General features: G+C 41.3%; 1 protein-coding gene across 5 annotated transcripts in view; it reads left to right on the top strand.

Moving 5' to 3' along the window:
• The window catches only part of FGF14 (fibroblast growth factor 14), a 424,635-nt gene that overhangs the window by 270,533 nt on the left and 141,260 nt on the right, over nucleotides 1–12,842 (top strand). The window contains exon 1 of one of the 5 annotated variants that reach the window (XM_054215502.1): nucleotides 8,844–9,036. The exons of the other annotated variants lie outside the window; for them this stretch is intronic. Within the exon in view, the coding sequence (XP_054071477.1) occupies nucleotides 8,844–9,036 (193 nt within the window). Of the gene's footprint in view, nucleotides 1–8,843; nucleotides 9,037–12,842 lie in introns of those variants that run through there. 5 annotated transcript variants of the gene reach the window in all.

Genomic DNA, 12,842 nt, shown 5'->3' with positions numbered 1-12,842 from the left:
AGATACTTCTGAATATCTAGATTAACTAAAAAGAAGATAAGGCATACCTGTTTAGAGATTTATATTTATTCCATTCCGTAGAAATAGTAGACAATGCACTGACTTATCTGTTTGCTTGGAAAGAGGGAAACACAGCATGTGGGTTTTTTTAGAAAACATTAGCTGTGTCTGAACACCAGAGAAAGGGATGGTCCTTTATGAAAAATCTCAGAGGACATCAAGGCTTACCCTGTGGATGAATTGGATGAATGCAGCATTAGCCAGCATTGTTCTATAGCTACTTTTGCTCCCTTCAGAGACTCACCTTGTCCTGGTTACTACCCAGAAAAATAATTTATTACCTTGCTTCCGGAACAAGAAAAGAATGGGATTTCAAGTTTCAGGGCTTTTTTTTTTTTTTTTTTTTTTTTTTCATTGCAAATATCTTCAAAATAGCATCAAATGGATTACAAAACAAAAATTACTTGAAAATAGATGGTAGAAGAATTGTAAACAAAGACAGATGACTATCAAAAAGTTCTCCGCCAAATTAATTACACTGCCAAGTTTAGGTTAAAAAGCAGAAAAGAAGACTACCTTTTTCTAAATTATTTGCCATGGAGTGCCCTTCATGCTTTCTTCCAGCACAAAGTGGTATTGTGGATGCGTGCGTGTATGTATGCATGTAAGTGTGCAGACAGCCACGTTCCAATCCTTCCTGTCGCTGGTGACAATCACTTTCTATACTTACAGGATTACTGGATGTATTTGGGGGGGAATTATCCTTCTGCTTCTGAAGCTAGTAATTTATGTATGTCTCGGCTCATCCTGTCTTTTCTGTTCAGCATTTTATTGTAATGGATAAAATGTGCTTTTTCTCCTGAGTCTCTCCGAGATGACCAAAATCCAACACCTCCCTTGTTCTTAATGTCCAGAAATATATCACATTTTTTCTCACATTTTCATACGTTTCTTATCTGTTCTGAGAAAAGCCAGAAACTCTTACGTAAGGATTTAAAATTAATATTTTGGAGAACTTTACATAAACACTGGCAGTAAGCTTGAGCTATATAGTTTTATATAAACATATATTCTTATTGCTTGGATGGCATTTTGTGTTTCCTAATAATTTAAGACTGAGATATAGCTTCCATGTTTAAGTTTGCATTTGCATGTCATATCATGTGCAGACAAGTTATTAACTTTTAAATAATATTCAGAGAAAGCAACTGAATAAAAAGATCTCCTTACCAACTACTAAAAATTCTCATACATACAAAAATGCTCACATGTACATGTGTAAAATTTTTCTGTGAAATTTTACATATTCATTAATTTTACACTTATGTATGTTTTGTGTATGTACTGATATTATTTATTTCATGAAGAAAAGGACTAATTTGATTCCTCTATAAAGATACCAGTTGGAAACCCAACATCTAATGAACCAGTAAACATTGTGATGTGAAGTAAAAGTCCACTAAAGGAGCAATGCCCTGTGTGTATGTGGTAATCATTCCCCAAATCACTGTTATCCACAGTGATGAATTTTTATCCTTACAGTTTGAAATTTTCATATTGATGGCTACTTTTCTATAGGACACTTTTTTTTCTAGAACTTGTGCAGCAAAAATCAGTGTGCGTTTAGGATAATATTTGCGATTATTCCAATCAAGAGATTGCGAATAATTTCATTGCAATCTCCTTAGCTTTTTTTCTGTTTTAGGAGTAGGAAACTCTCACAGGAGAGTATTGTCAAGCAGGTGTAACAGCTTAAATGCTGTCATGCTCTGCCAGCTGTACTGACTCCAGACAAAGTTTACTGTAGAGACCAAATTTTCCAGGAATGGCGTTCCTTTTGTTTCTGTAGAACAAAATTAAGCAGAGTCATATTACAGGGACTTTCAGATACTTGGGAAAATAACAGCAAAGTCTGTTGCATGTTTCAGAAGCCGGGCAAAACAGAAGAAAGTCCTGCCGTGGCTGGATAAGTAAATGCAACAGATGTTGTTTTAAGCCGTGTGTATGAGAAATTAATGAAGAAGCTCTCCAGGATGGCTTTAGGTCTCTAAATCTTAAACTGCTTTATGCATCCGTGTGGACTAGAGATGGGGGGGTTTGTTGTTTTTCTTTAATGAAAGTCATTGTTCTGGCTTGTGTCATCAGAGCCTTGTCTGAAGCACTCTGGTGGCAGATCTTCTGCTGTTAGCTTCAGTGGAAGCAAAATAAACGGCAATGTGTTTCTGTTGTTAGTAATTAAGAATCTGTCTTTAAGGGGACTATTTAGTATTTAAAGTTAAAATCATATATATATATATATATAAAAGAAACCACAATCTATTTCATTTTTAATTACTTTTATGGATTTGTCCCTGAAAGTGATCCTGATTCTTTTTTTGTCATTGTCATTGTTAACTGTAGTTTAAAGGAGATTTGTTAGAGTTAAGTTTTGGGCTTGGGTGAGCTATTCTGGGGAGCCTCATATGATCTGTGCACTGTTCAGATTCTGCTGTCAATCCCTTTGGTTTCTTTTGTTCACTTGGTCTCAAAAGAAGTGGTATCAGAAGTAGAGGATAGAGTGAAAACTAGAAAGAGTCATGAAAGATGTCACAGGAGGTGTGCTAATAGCTAGGAGCTGTAATCATGAGTCTTATCTTGCTGAAAGATCAATTGTTTAAAATGGTTTAATAATCTCCATTCACTTTTCTTTTCCCTATTGAAGAATGAAGAGTTAGCCAATGGAACTGAAAATGAAACTCTAAATAATTAACGTAGGTATTTTCCTTGATGCAGCACTGTTCGTGAGACTCATTACTGCAGTATAAACAATACTAAATTTAAGGGAAGGAGGAAAGCAAAGTAAAAAATGAAAAAATAACCCAATCAATTTGAGAATTATATAATTTCTAAAGAATAAGACAATATATATTCAGTGCTGTCATATTGGTCAGCTACAAGACAATTTTTTTCAGTTCCATAGATGAATTTGAATACTTACTTGCGTAGAGGTACTCAGTCCTTTGGGTTGCAGACATATCCCAGGTAATATATGAAAGAAATGTCACTAGTCAATGCAGAACAAATATTGCAGTAGCTAAGCCAATGGCTCTGAGCTGGTATAGTCATTCTCACTTCCTTAGATGTCATGTATATTAATGTTTACATTTTCATAGTTTTCTGCATAACCAGTCATCTAATGTGGGACTTCCTTGCATGGTGGATTAATTTATTCTAACATATACATCAATTATGTTTTAATGGTTCTTTTAATGACTTGGATACATAAAGTTGAGTAAGTCCAAAGCCTGTGAGGAAGCTGGCTAAAATATGTGCAGTCCTTCAAACACCATACTGCAAGCTTACTTTTGAGGATTCACCTGATGTATTTAAACAATTTACTACATATTGTATCCTATGTAGTCAGTTAATTTTAATAGGTGTGAGTTTGGCTCCTTGAGTGCATTGTGAATGTTGAGGCTGAAAGCTGAGTGCTTGTGGTATAGAACAATGTAAAAGCATAGATATTCAAATTCTGTGAAGTATATTAGCGTGTTTAATAAACTTTGTTCTTAATGCCCTTCAAAGTCTAATCAACCAGAATCAAGTGTTCAGGGTGTTAAGGATTTTAAATTGCAGCACTTCACAGGGCATTGTCTTCTGAGAAGTTAACAAGAACTTATAAGGAGAGTTATATCTAGATTAACACACAAGAACATCTAAAACTGATCTAATTTAAACTGTTTAAAGCTTATTGCACAACCATACTAGTCTTATTATAAGCATGGAATGCACTTAAACTGTCTGAAAAGGGGATTCTTATCTATGATTTAGTATGTTCATACTGGTATGGTGACAACAAATATGACCTTTTATGTTAACAAACATTTTCCTAGCTTGTTATTTTTTTAAAAAATTAAACACTTACCAACCTACAGAATAAGCCATAGACCATATTTCTTTCATCTTGTTCAACTCATCAAGTTATATCTCTTGCTCTGGTTTTGTCCCCCAAGAAAATTAAATCAAGAATTGGAAGTTACTATGGCTTACCAACACCCCTCTAGCCCCACCTCTTTGTAGAATGTATCACATTTTCTTATGATATCATTTTGTGGAACCGGAGGGGTCTTAGTATGGAAATTGAATTTAGACACTTGAATTACGATCCACAAAAATTGCCAGCAACCTTCAGTAAATTTTTTATCAGTACCAACAACTGTTCAGAATCACAACCTTAGCTGGAAACAGCAATCTGGTAATCAGTCTGGTGTCTTATCAAAAGCACAGGAACGTTGATTAAATTAATCCATCAGAATTTACAAACAAGTATTTTTTCACTGCTGAGTCATCTCTTCTTGGGAATACATTAAATTTTTCCAATGGCCCAGATGTACTCTTATGCATACCTTGCAATTTTTATGCATAAATTGGTACTTTTACTCCAAGAGTAGTCTTTCCAGTTTGAATGGAAGTTTAAGGAGTAAGGTATAATCTTGTTTGCAAATATAGCACACGCCATCTTAAAAAAAAAACAAAAAAAACCAAAAATAACCACACACACACAAAAACCACAAAAACCCCAACCTTTTCAGTGACAGAAAATGATCTGCAATGTAGAACATGTAGATTCACAATACTGTATTAATGATTTCTAGTATATAAGATAGGCTGATTTTATAGCATCATATTCTAGAGCACTTAACTGGACAAGCAAGCTGTGTGTGCCTACTGCTGGCAAGCAAGTGCAATAAAAACTTTACTAGAGCCCATGAAACTAAAACATGTTTAGTAGCAATATAATGAACTGTCATTTTGAACTTCTAGAAAATCTGTGCTTGTAAGTATTTGGGGTGTTTTTCTCAGGGTTTGATTTGATTTGTTTTGGTTTTGATATGATGAATGGTTTCAGGATATCTGGGAGGAGAAAAAGTGAGTGGAGTGTGTGTATGTGGGGACACACCTACAGAAAGGCATTTTTGTTTATATTGAAATGGTTTATGAAAAGAACTCTGTAGAGTTTTCATATCTGCACTGACCAAAAATGACTGTAGCTTGTAACTCTATCCAACCTAATGCAAAATATAGAAGTGAAAAAAAAAAACCCAACAAAAACCAACCAAACAAACACAAAACCCCACAGCCCTTAAACCATAAGGATGACATTTTTGATTCTGTAAATTTTGTAGCCTATGGATCTAAGTTAGGATAGAATTGAAAGCATAGAATCTTATTTTTCCAAATGGAAGCCTGGAAGCCCTTATAAAAGCATTTTATGTATCACTAATACATGTATATGCACAAATATTAATGGTGTATATTTTAATATTGAACTTTGATGCCTGAAAATAGTACATTTTGATTGACATTTTAAATTAGTTTAAATGGAATATGGTTTTTCCCCAGTAATACAGAAAAAAAAATGTTTAAGGAATAATAATATTTCATACCCTAGTATATAATAAAGCATTTTATGCACACTTTATATCTGTTGAATGCTTTCCTCTAAAATTCATTCAAGCAAGTAATTTTAAAGATACTAAAACGTTTTTATTTTAGAAAAATTTTGAAATCCATGATAAATTAGTAGTTAGAGATGAACAGATGGGAAAATAGAAACTATTGAAAATCCCTTCGCTCACTCTTTTGCTTTTAATCGTTTGTTTTCATATGCAGAGTTTTGTTAATCAGAAATAAAATTCTATTTTAATGTAGTAAATGTTATAAGTAAGATATTTCCATTCGTCCTAAATGCATGATCTTATGCAGTTACTAGTTTTTATGGTACCCGATATGTTCATACTTCTACAATCCATCTGTTGGCAAAACCTTCGCTTTGACTAGAGTTGCACACATTTTATTACAGGTTAAGACAGCAGATGGCTCTCTTGAGTTTTCTTTGCAAAACCTCAAGCTGTAAACAACTACTCTGCATTTCTGAGATGCAAGTAGAAAGCTATTGTTTTTGATCTCTGGAGTGAGAAACACATTTTCTCTTGTCTGGAGGCATACTGCCCATTTTCACCTTAGTTCTTTCCTTTTTTTGCCATCACCCCGAGCATCATATCATTGAGAAACGTCAGCGTGTTTTGGCAAAGGCGCAGTATTTGAAGGAAACTACGGAAAAGGAACAATAGTAGTAGAGAATATATAGTGAATAGCATCATTGGATAATATAAAGAGGTCCTTCCAGCAAAAGGAAACGAGGAAGCCGATCTTTTCGAAGAGAGTTTCTCACGCAAAACTTAGGGCTGTATGTGTTCCGCTCCTACATTCCTGTGAAAATTAAAGATAGTGGAGGGCTGGCCTTTATTTCACTCTGCTCCTTCTCATTCATTCCTTTGTCTGGAGCCAGGTGGAGCAGGAGACTTTGGGCTGTGTCCTGTCACCTCCTCCCCAGGGACACACGCGTCCTGTCTCTGCTCGCTGTCCATGGTGCTGAAGGCGGAGGCCGCCCCGGCGGCGGGCGGCCGTGAGCAGGGCCCGGGGGAAGCCAAGGACGGAGACGGGACCGGGAGGCACCCACTGGGGAGACATTTGGACGAGCGTTGGGCTGTTATTTGGGAAGTATAGAAAAGGGAAGTGGTATGCAAAACTACTACAGCGAAATTTTTATTTTTTTTTTTTAAGAAACAAACCCAAGCCTCTCTGTCTAATTGCATTAGTTAAGGTAATTGTAACCTTTGTAGGGCAATTGCTGCTCTGCAAAAATTGCCAGACAGAAAATCCAGTGCGAGTGTTTTAGCTGAATCTCTTTAGAGACACTTTTAAATAGAATTAAAATGTATTATCCAGATCCGATTGTGCATGTTCTGCTCCTAGTTGGTCTAGTATTAATACAAAATCCCCATATAAGGGAGTTCCCACTGTACACATTCACCCTCTGTATAAAAATAGGCCTTTGTAGATTAAAGGATTTAGGGAAATAATGGTCAACATTGGAGCTACCAAAGTCTCTGCTGAAACAAGAGCCTATTCTTACCTACAAGGTTCTGTATCACAAAATAGTGAATTATTCTGGATCGATATTTACACATCAAAGCCTGGTTTTGTACAGAACCATCTAATAAGAAATTAGATTATTCCCAAACCAGTATAAAAATTAGATATTTATTACATGATATTTCCCCTGCAAGCATCTGCCCTTCCTTATAGGATAACTCTGCATTTTTTGTGTGTAGCTGTTGGCTTCCTTTTTCTACTTTCCTCTGGTTAGCTACAACTTCAGGAAATTTCCCCATTGGCAGAAAGTAAACGCCTTATTTGAAAAGGGAGAAGACCCAACAGAAAAAGATGAAGGGAAAGACATGAGATGTCGTTATTTTAAGTGTATTTATTATCTGCAGTGTATTGTGAGCTCCTCAAGGCAGAGACTCCTTAGGCATTCTGTGTCTAGCAAGCTTGGCTGGTGCTTGCTCAAGTGCTCCAAGACGTAGACTATGAAAAAAAAAAAATAGAAATAATTTTACATGGTGCTGGTGATCAATGAATCTAACTACTGTGGCTGGTTTTGGGTGCCCTGTGGAATTCCTTCGGTTCTTCTGAAACCTCAGAAATCCGTGGTCCAAGTTAAAAGTCTGATGGTGCTATAAACCTTGTCTCCCAGAGAGCGTGTGTTGGTTTGGGTGGAAGGTCCCCTCAGCCTCGTTGGTATGTTTCTTCCTCACGGCTCTAAATCCTTCGTATGCAGCAGAACCACTTCTCCCGTCGGACAACACTCTCCGCCTTGTCCCTTCCCGGGCTGCGGGGCGAGCAGGGGCAGATGGGCGGCCTGCTCCGCCGCGGGCGGGCTGGCCGAGAGAGGGGCTGCCCCCTCACCCGCCCACCGCTGCCCCCGCAGCTTCCCCGGCCTGGGGACGGCGACAGGTACTGGTGTCACCGCTGGGTGCGGCGAGGGAGCCGGTGCGAGGGTGCTGGCGAGAGAGTGCGTGCCGGGCTGCCTCGGTGTGCCGGGGTGGGCGGCGGAGCACGGGGAGGGCCATGGGTCCCCCCGGCAGCGCCCAGCGGGGAGTGAGCCCCGCACGAAGCCACCCGGAAAGCTAAGGGGGGAGCAGAGGCAGCTGGCGGCGGATCCGCCGGGACCCCGCTGGTTCCCACCAGAAAACCGCAACAGCAACACCCCTTCCCTCCGCCCCTCGCCCCCTTTGCTTTATTCTCCTGCCTTTCTCCAGTCCCCTCCTCCGCCCTCTGCACCCTCGCCGCCCCTCGCCTTGGGGAGGACAAAAAAAGCTCCAGCGGTGCCTGTGTGTGTATGTGCGTGCGTGTGTGTGTGTGTGTAGGGGAGGCTGGAGCGGGGTGGGACTGAAGAGCCGTGATTACAGCTCTCCCCGGAGAAGAAGATTGCTCTCTCCAGATGCTGATTTCTGAAACACTTGGCAATCATCAGGCGGGAGCCTGGAAGAGGCAGCGGTAGCCGCCCCGGCCGCGGCGATGGCAGCGGCGGGCGAGCGGGCGGCGGCGCGGGGCTGAGGGGCAGCCGCGGGGGAGGCGACGTTGCCGGCCGGACTCGACTCGACCCGACCCGACGGAGCGCGGCTCTGCCCCGAGTGCCGCTCGCCCCGCTCCGCTCCGCTCCGCTCGGCGCCAGCCCCCGCCGCCCGAGCAGGTGTCCCTGCGCCGGGGCACGGCGGGAGGGGCGGCGGGGCACCCATGCGGTGACCCGCGGCGGCGGCGGCAGCTCCCGCCGGCCGGAGGGAGGGAGGGAGGGGAAGAGGGGGTGCCCCGCTGCAGCCGCGCCTCGGGCCGGAGGAGGCACCCGCTCGCCCGCTCCCCCGGGGATGGGTCCCCGCCGGGGCTGAGCGTCCCGCCGCCGCCCTCCCCCCTGCCCGTCGCGGCGCCGGCCGGCGTGGGCGAGCCGGCCAGCAGCCATGGCAGCGGCCATCGCCAGCGGCTTGATCCGCCAGAAGCGGCAGGCGAGGGAGCAGCACTGGGACCGGCCCTCGGCCAGCAGGAGGCGGAACAGCCCCAGCAAGAACCGCGGGCTCTGCAACGGCAACCTGGTGGACATTTTCTCCAAGGTCCGCATCTTCGGGCTCAAGAAGCGGCGGTTGCGGCGCCAAGGTGTGTCCCTGTGGTCGGTCCCGCCCGGGAGGGGGCTGCCGGGGAGGGGCGGGCGGGAAAAGGGGCAACCTGTGGCGACAAACTTCCCGGGCCGGGCGCCGCCGCGGCGGGAGGCGCCACCCGCCGCCCCCGCTCAACTCCGCGGGCGGCTCCCGGCTCCCTGTCAGCGGGCGAGGGGCTCGGCGGGCGGAGGAGAGCGGCGGCTTCTTGGCCGGGACCCCCGCCTTGCCGTCCAGCTGCTGCCTACGCCGCCGCCCCCCCGGGGAGCCGCGGCCGGCGGGCCCAGCTCGCCCTGGGGACTCAGGTATTGGCTACGGCAGGTGGGCTCCGAGGCAGGAAGCCCTTCGGGTGGCGTGAGCCCAGCCCGCCACCCCGCCTGTCCCCACCTCGCCCGTGTTTTTCTTTAAAGGACAAAGCTTTTTGGGTCCGGTGCCCGGGAACCATCGCTCATCAGTCCCTTCCTTGAGCTGCCCGCTTGGCTTTGGTAGGCATAGCCTGGCCGTAGCGGCCGGTGACTTCCCAGTGGCCAAAGCGAGGGGCATGGCAGAGCTGTGGGAGAGCCACTCTGCATGCCGGTGGGTGCCCGAGTGTGGGTCCATCTGGTCGCTGCCCACCGCTGGTCAAGGGCTGCTTTGTATAGACCAGCAAGTTTTACAGGCAGTTCTTCTTGGGGTTAGATGGCCAGTAGTCAACCAAGACAACTAAAACTGGTACCGTGGTGATTGCATTTTATCAGTGCTTTGTATTAGAACCCTAGAAATAAAAGGAGCTAAATGATATTGCAATGACTTCTCTATTTTATTTATTTTTTTTAATTTAGTGGTGTTCAGCTCAATATTCAACAGCGATCAGAAATGGCAATGACTTATTTTGTACTTGTCCTCAGGAAACAAGTAGTTTTAGAACAAAAGGATTGTATTATGAGGAGTGAAAATGTAAAGTATCACTTGAAACATGTCTAATACCTACCAGTCAATGGTAAACTACAAGCCATGCTCTGTTACACTAGAGAATGCCACCATGTGTTGTAGTTTGGTATGTATACTATAGCTCCTCTTTAGGGTGGGTCGGAAGATAATTTTAAGAAGAGTAATCAGTGATCTGTCCTGACTGATCCTTCCTGCTTTTTTTTTCCATGCTTCATACTTGAAATAACATAAATTGACAAAATACATACAGTTTTGTTTTTACATGGCTTTATTACTGAAAGGATTATTTCTGTAACTCCTAATGCAAGCTAAATCTTGCCATTTTTAGATAGTAGAGTGATAAAGGGAAGATGAACATGTCAGTGGCAAAGTCTATGGTGGCTTCTTTTTAGGCACTCTGTATGTGCGCTTAAAAAGATGACTAGAGTGCTTGGTTTATGATGGTGGATTTATGTATGTGATGCTTGTTTATGAAAACAAGTTTAGTGGGATTTGCTAACTGAGCAATTGTTCTCGACCACCTGTGCAGTCTTATTTTGGGGAAGACTCGGTATTTGACTATGCTATGGTTTCAGGAGGAGATGATGGTCTCACAGCACTGAGATGCCAAACATTTTCTTAGGTAGGAAGGGGCTTTAATGAGACTTCTAAATTCATCCTTTTTCATTCATTCATTTTTTTCATAAGGCACTTTGTGACATTATTGAATAAGAGAACTGCATTAAAATATAACTCAACTGCTAACCCATGCCAGTGGTCCAGATGATTTCAGTAAGAATAATCAGAACAAGGGCTATTCCCTGTAAAGTCTGCAGCATTAAACCCCCGACTTTATTTTCTCTAAGAATCCTTCAAATGGAGACGCGATGATATTTATCTGTTGATTTAGGTTAAGGTCTCAGAATTGCCATAAGAATCTCCATAAGAATTCCTGCTGAAAAAAATACTGTCGTGCCTTTTACTGTGTATGTTCATGATGTGTAAAGTGATACATGGAGTACCTGTGGATTCAAAGTTGCATACTATTTATGAGGGAAACCAAAGAAACAATCAAGCAGAAGTTGTTACTCAAACATCTTATGCAGAATGAATAATAATTTGGAAAAAACCCCACATTTTATAAGGCTTATTGCTTTAGAAGTACCTTATATGAGTTATAAAATGAACATTTATGAGGGTCTCTTTTTAATTTTCTTAAACTGAGTTAAATGACCACTGAATTCGTCACTGAAATCATACTGTCAAACCCATTAAAATAAGTCTTTGCCAAGCAAAATAGGATGCATTTCAAAACATCTGTTGTCAGGAAGGTGCAATGGGATTTTGACAAATAAACCTTGTGTAAATGATATACAGAGTGTCATGAGAGCGTTGTGAAAAATGAGTTAATCGAGATGTGACAAACCATCCGTGGCATTCTCATACAATTCAATGGAAGAGTAGAAGTATATGTAGAATATTTGTTATGTAGAGCAATAAAAGCTAGACTGTATTTCTCATGGAATAAAAAAGTGTTTTGCTTTGTACTTACATACGAAAAAAGTGTCTTCTCATCTTTGAAAAAAATCTGGCAGCAAAAACTAGTGATGTTGCTTTTAAAATTAAAAATATACATTTACTCTTGTACATACATGAGTATGTGAATTAGATAAGTAGATATACACAATGTATGCACACTTACCAACATGTTAGCAAACATCTGAAAATATTCTTTATTTTTAAACTCTTCTTAAAAGATGCCTGTTAGTACTGTTCTTGTTCAGTGGGATTTATTTGTGAACAAAGTTATTACAAATACATAACATGCTAAAATCATATGTATGCCCAACTGAATATAAGGTTTTTCTGTCATTGTGACTGATTTTCTGTTCATGGTCCTTCCTTTAGGGGCATACTAAAATATCAACAGAAGTGTGTTTTGGGAGACTAACATTTAGGGAGGGTATCATTAAACATACATCCAGGAGCTCATTCAGGGTAAAGGGCAATATTTGTATTTGCTTATATATTGGCTCTAATGATAGGTGCAATGACAGTTTTAAACAACTTTTTGAAAACTTTGATTAATGAATTAAACTGGCAGAGGGATTTCTGTGGGAGACTTGTCTGATAAGCTACTGAGTGGATGAAACCATTTTCATTTACCAGGCAGCTTTGATTCATATTGTTTAGCATTATGATATTTCAAATTTATGGCATCTTTATTTTATCCTACCTGTCATTTGATGAAGAAATCACTGTCGTTAATTTCTGGGTAGCCATGAAGCCAAGATCTTGCCTGACGCTGATGCCAGACATCAATCAATTACGAACCATCCTGTCCTGGATTAGAGGTTGTTCAGTTATAATGGTTTCATTTATGTTAATATAATCACAAATGGGAGAATTGACAGACAAGATTTGGAGTCTTCATGTGAAATAACCTGATATAACCTGGGGCTACCCAATAAGAAGAAGAAAATAAATGTCAGTTCTTCACCTCATGCAACTACAGTGTGCCGAGATTAAAAATGTATGCTTGTCACTAGTGCAAAGTCAAACTTCTTAGCCTGTATTTTCATCTACATATCCAGCTTCTTTGCTAATCTGGAAAATCGTCATTTGGTTAATTAGGTCCCTTGAGAGTATTCTACTGGAAAATACTCAACATTTAAATGTATTAAAAACCAAGTGTGGTGTTTACTCTATCTGTGTGCTAATACCGCATAAAAACTTCTGAATTTATACATGGAGTGTATGAATTTTGGAATGACTTGGCCTCTGATTTTCTACATTAATATTTATGAGAAAGAGAAAACTAGGGAACATGCTCAGAAACCACACTGATTAGATTTTATTGCATCTACAAAGGTAATTTAATTCTCCAAAGAAAGCATT

The sequence above is a fragment of the Rissa tridactyla genome, chromosome 1 (assembly GCF_028500815.1).
Source record: "Rissa tridactyla isolate bRisTri1 chromosome 1, bRisTri1.patW.cur.20221130, whole genome shotgun sequence".
Classification (NCBI taxonomy): Eukaryota; Metazoa; Chordata; class Aves; order Charadriiformes; family Laridae; genus Rissa; species Rissa tridactyla.
This window is presented reverse-complemented; position numbering and strand designations above follow the sequence as displayed.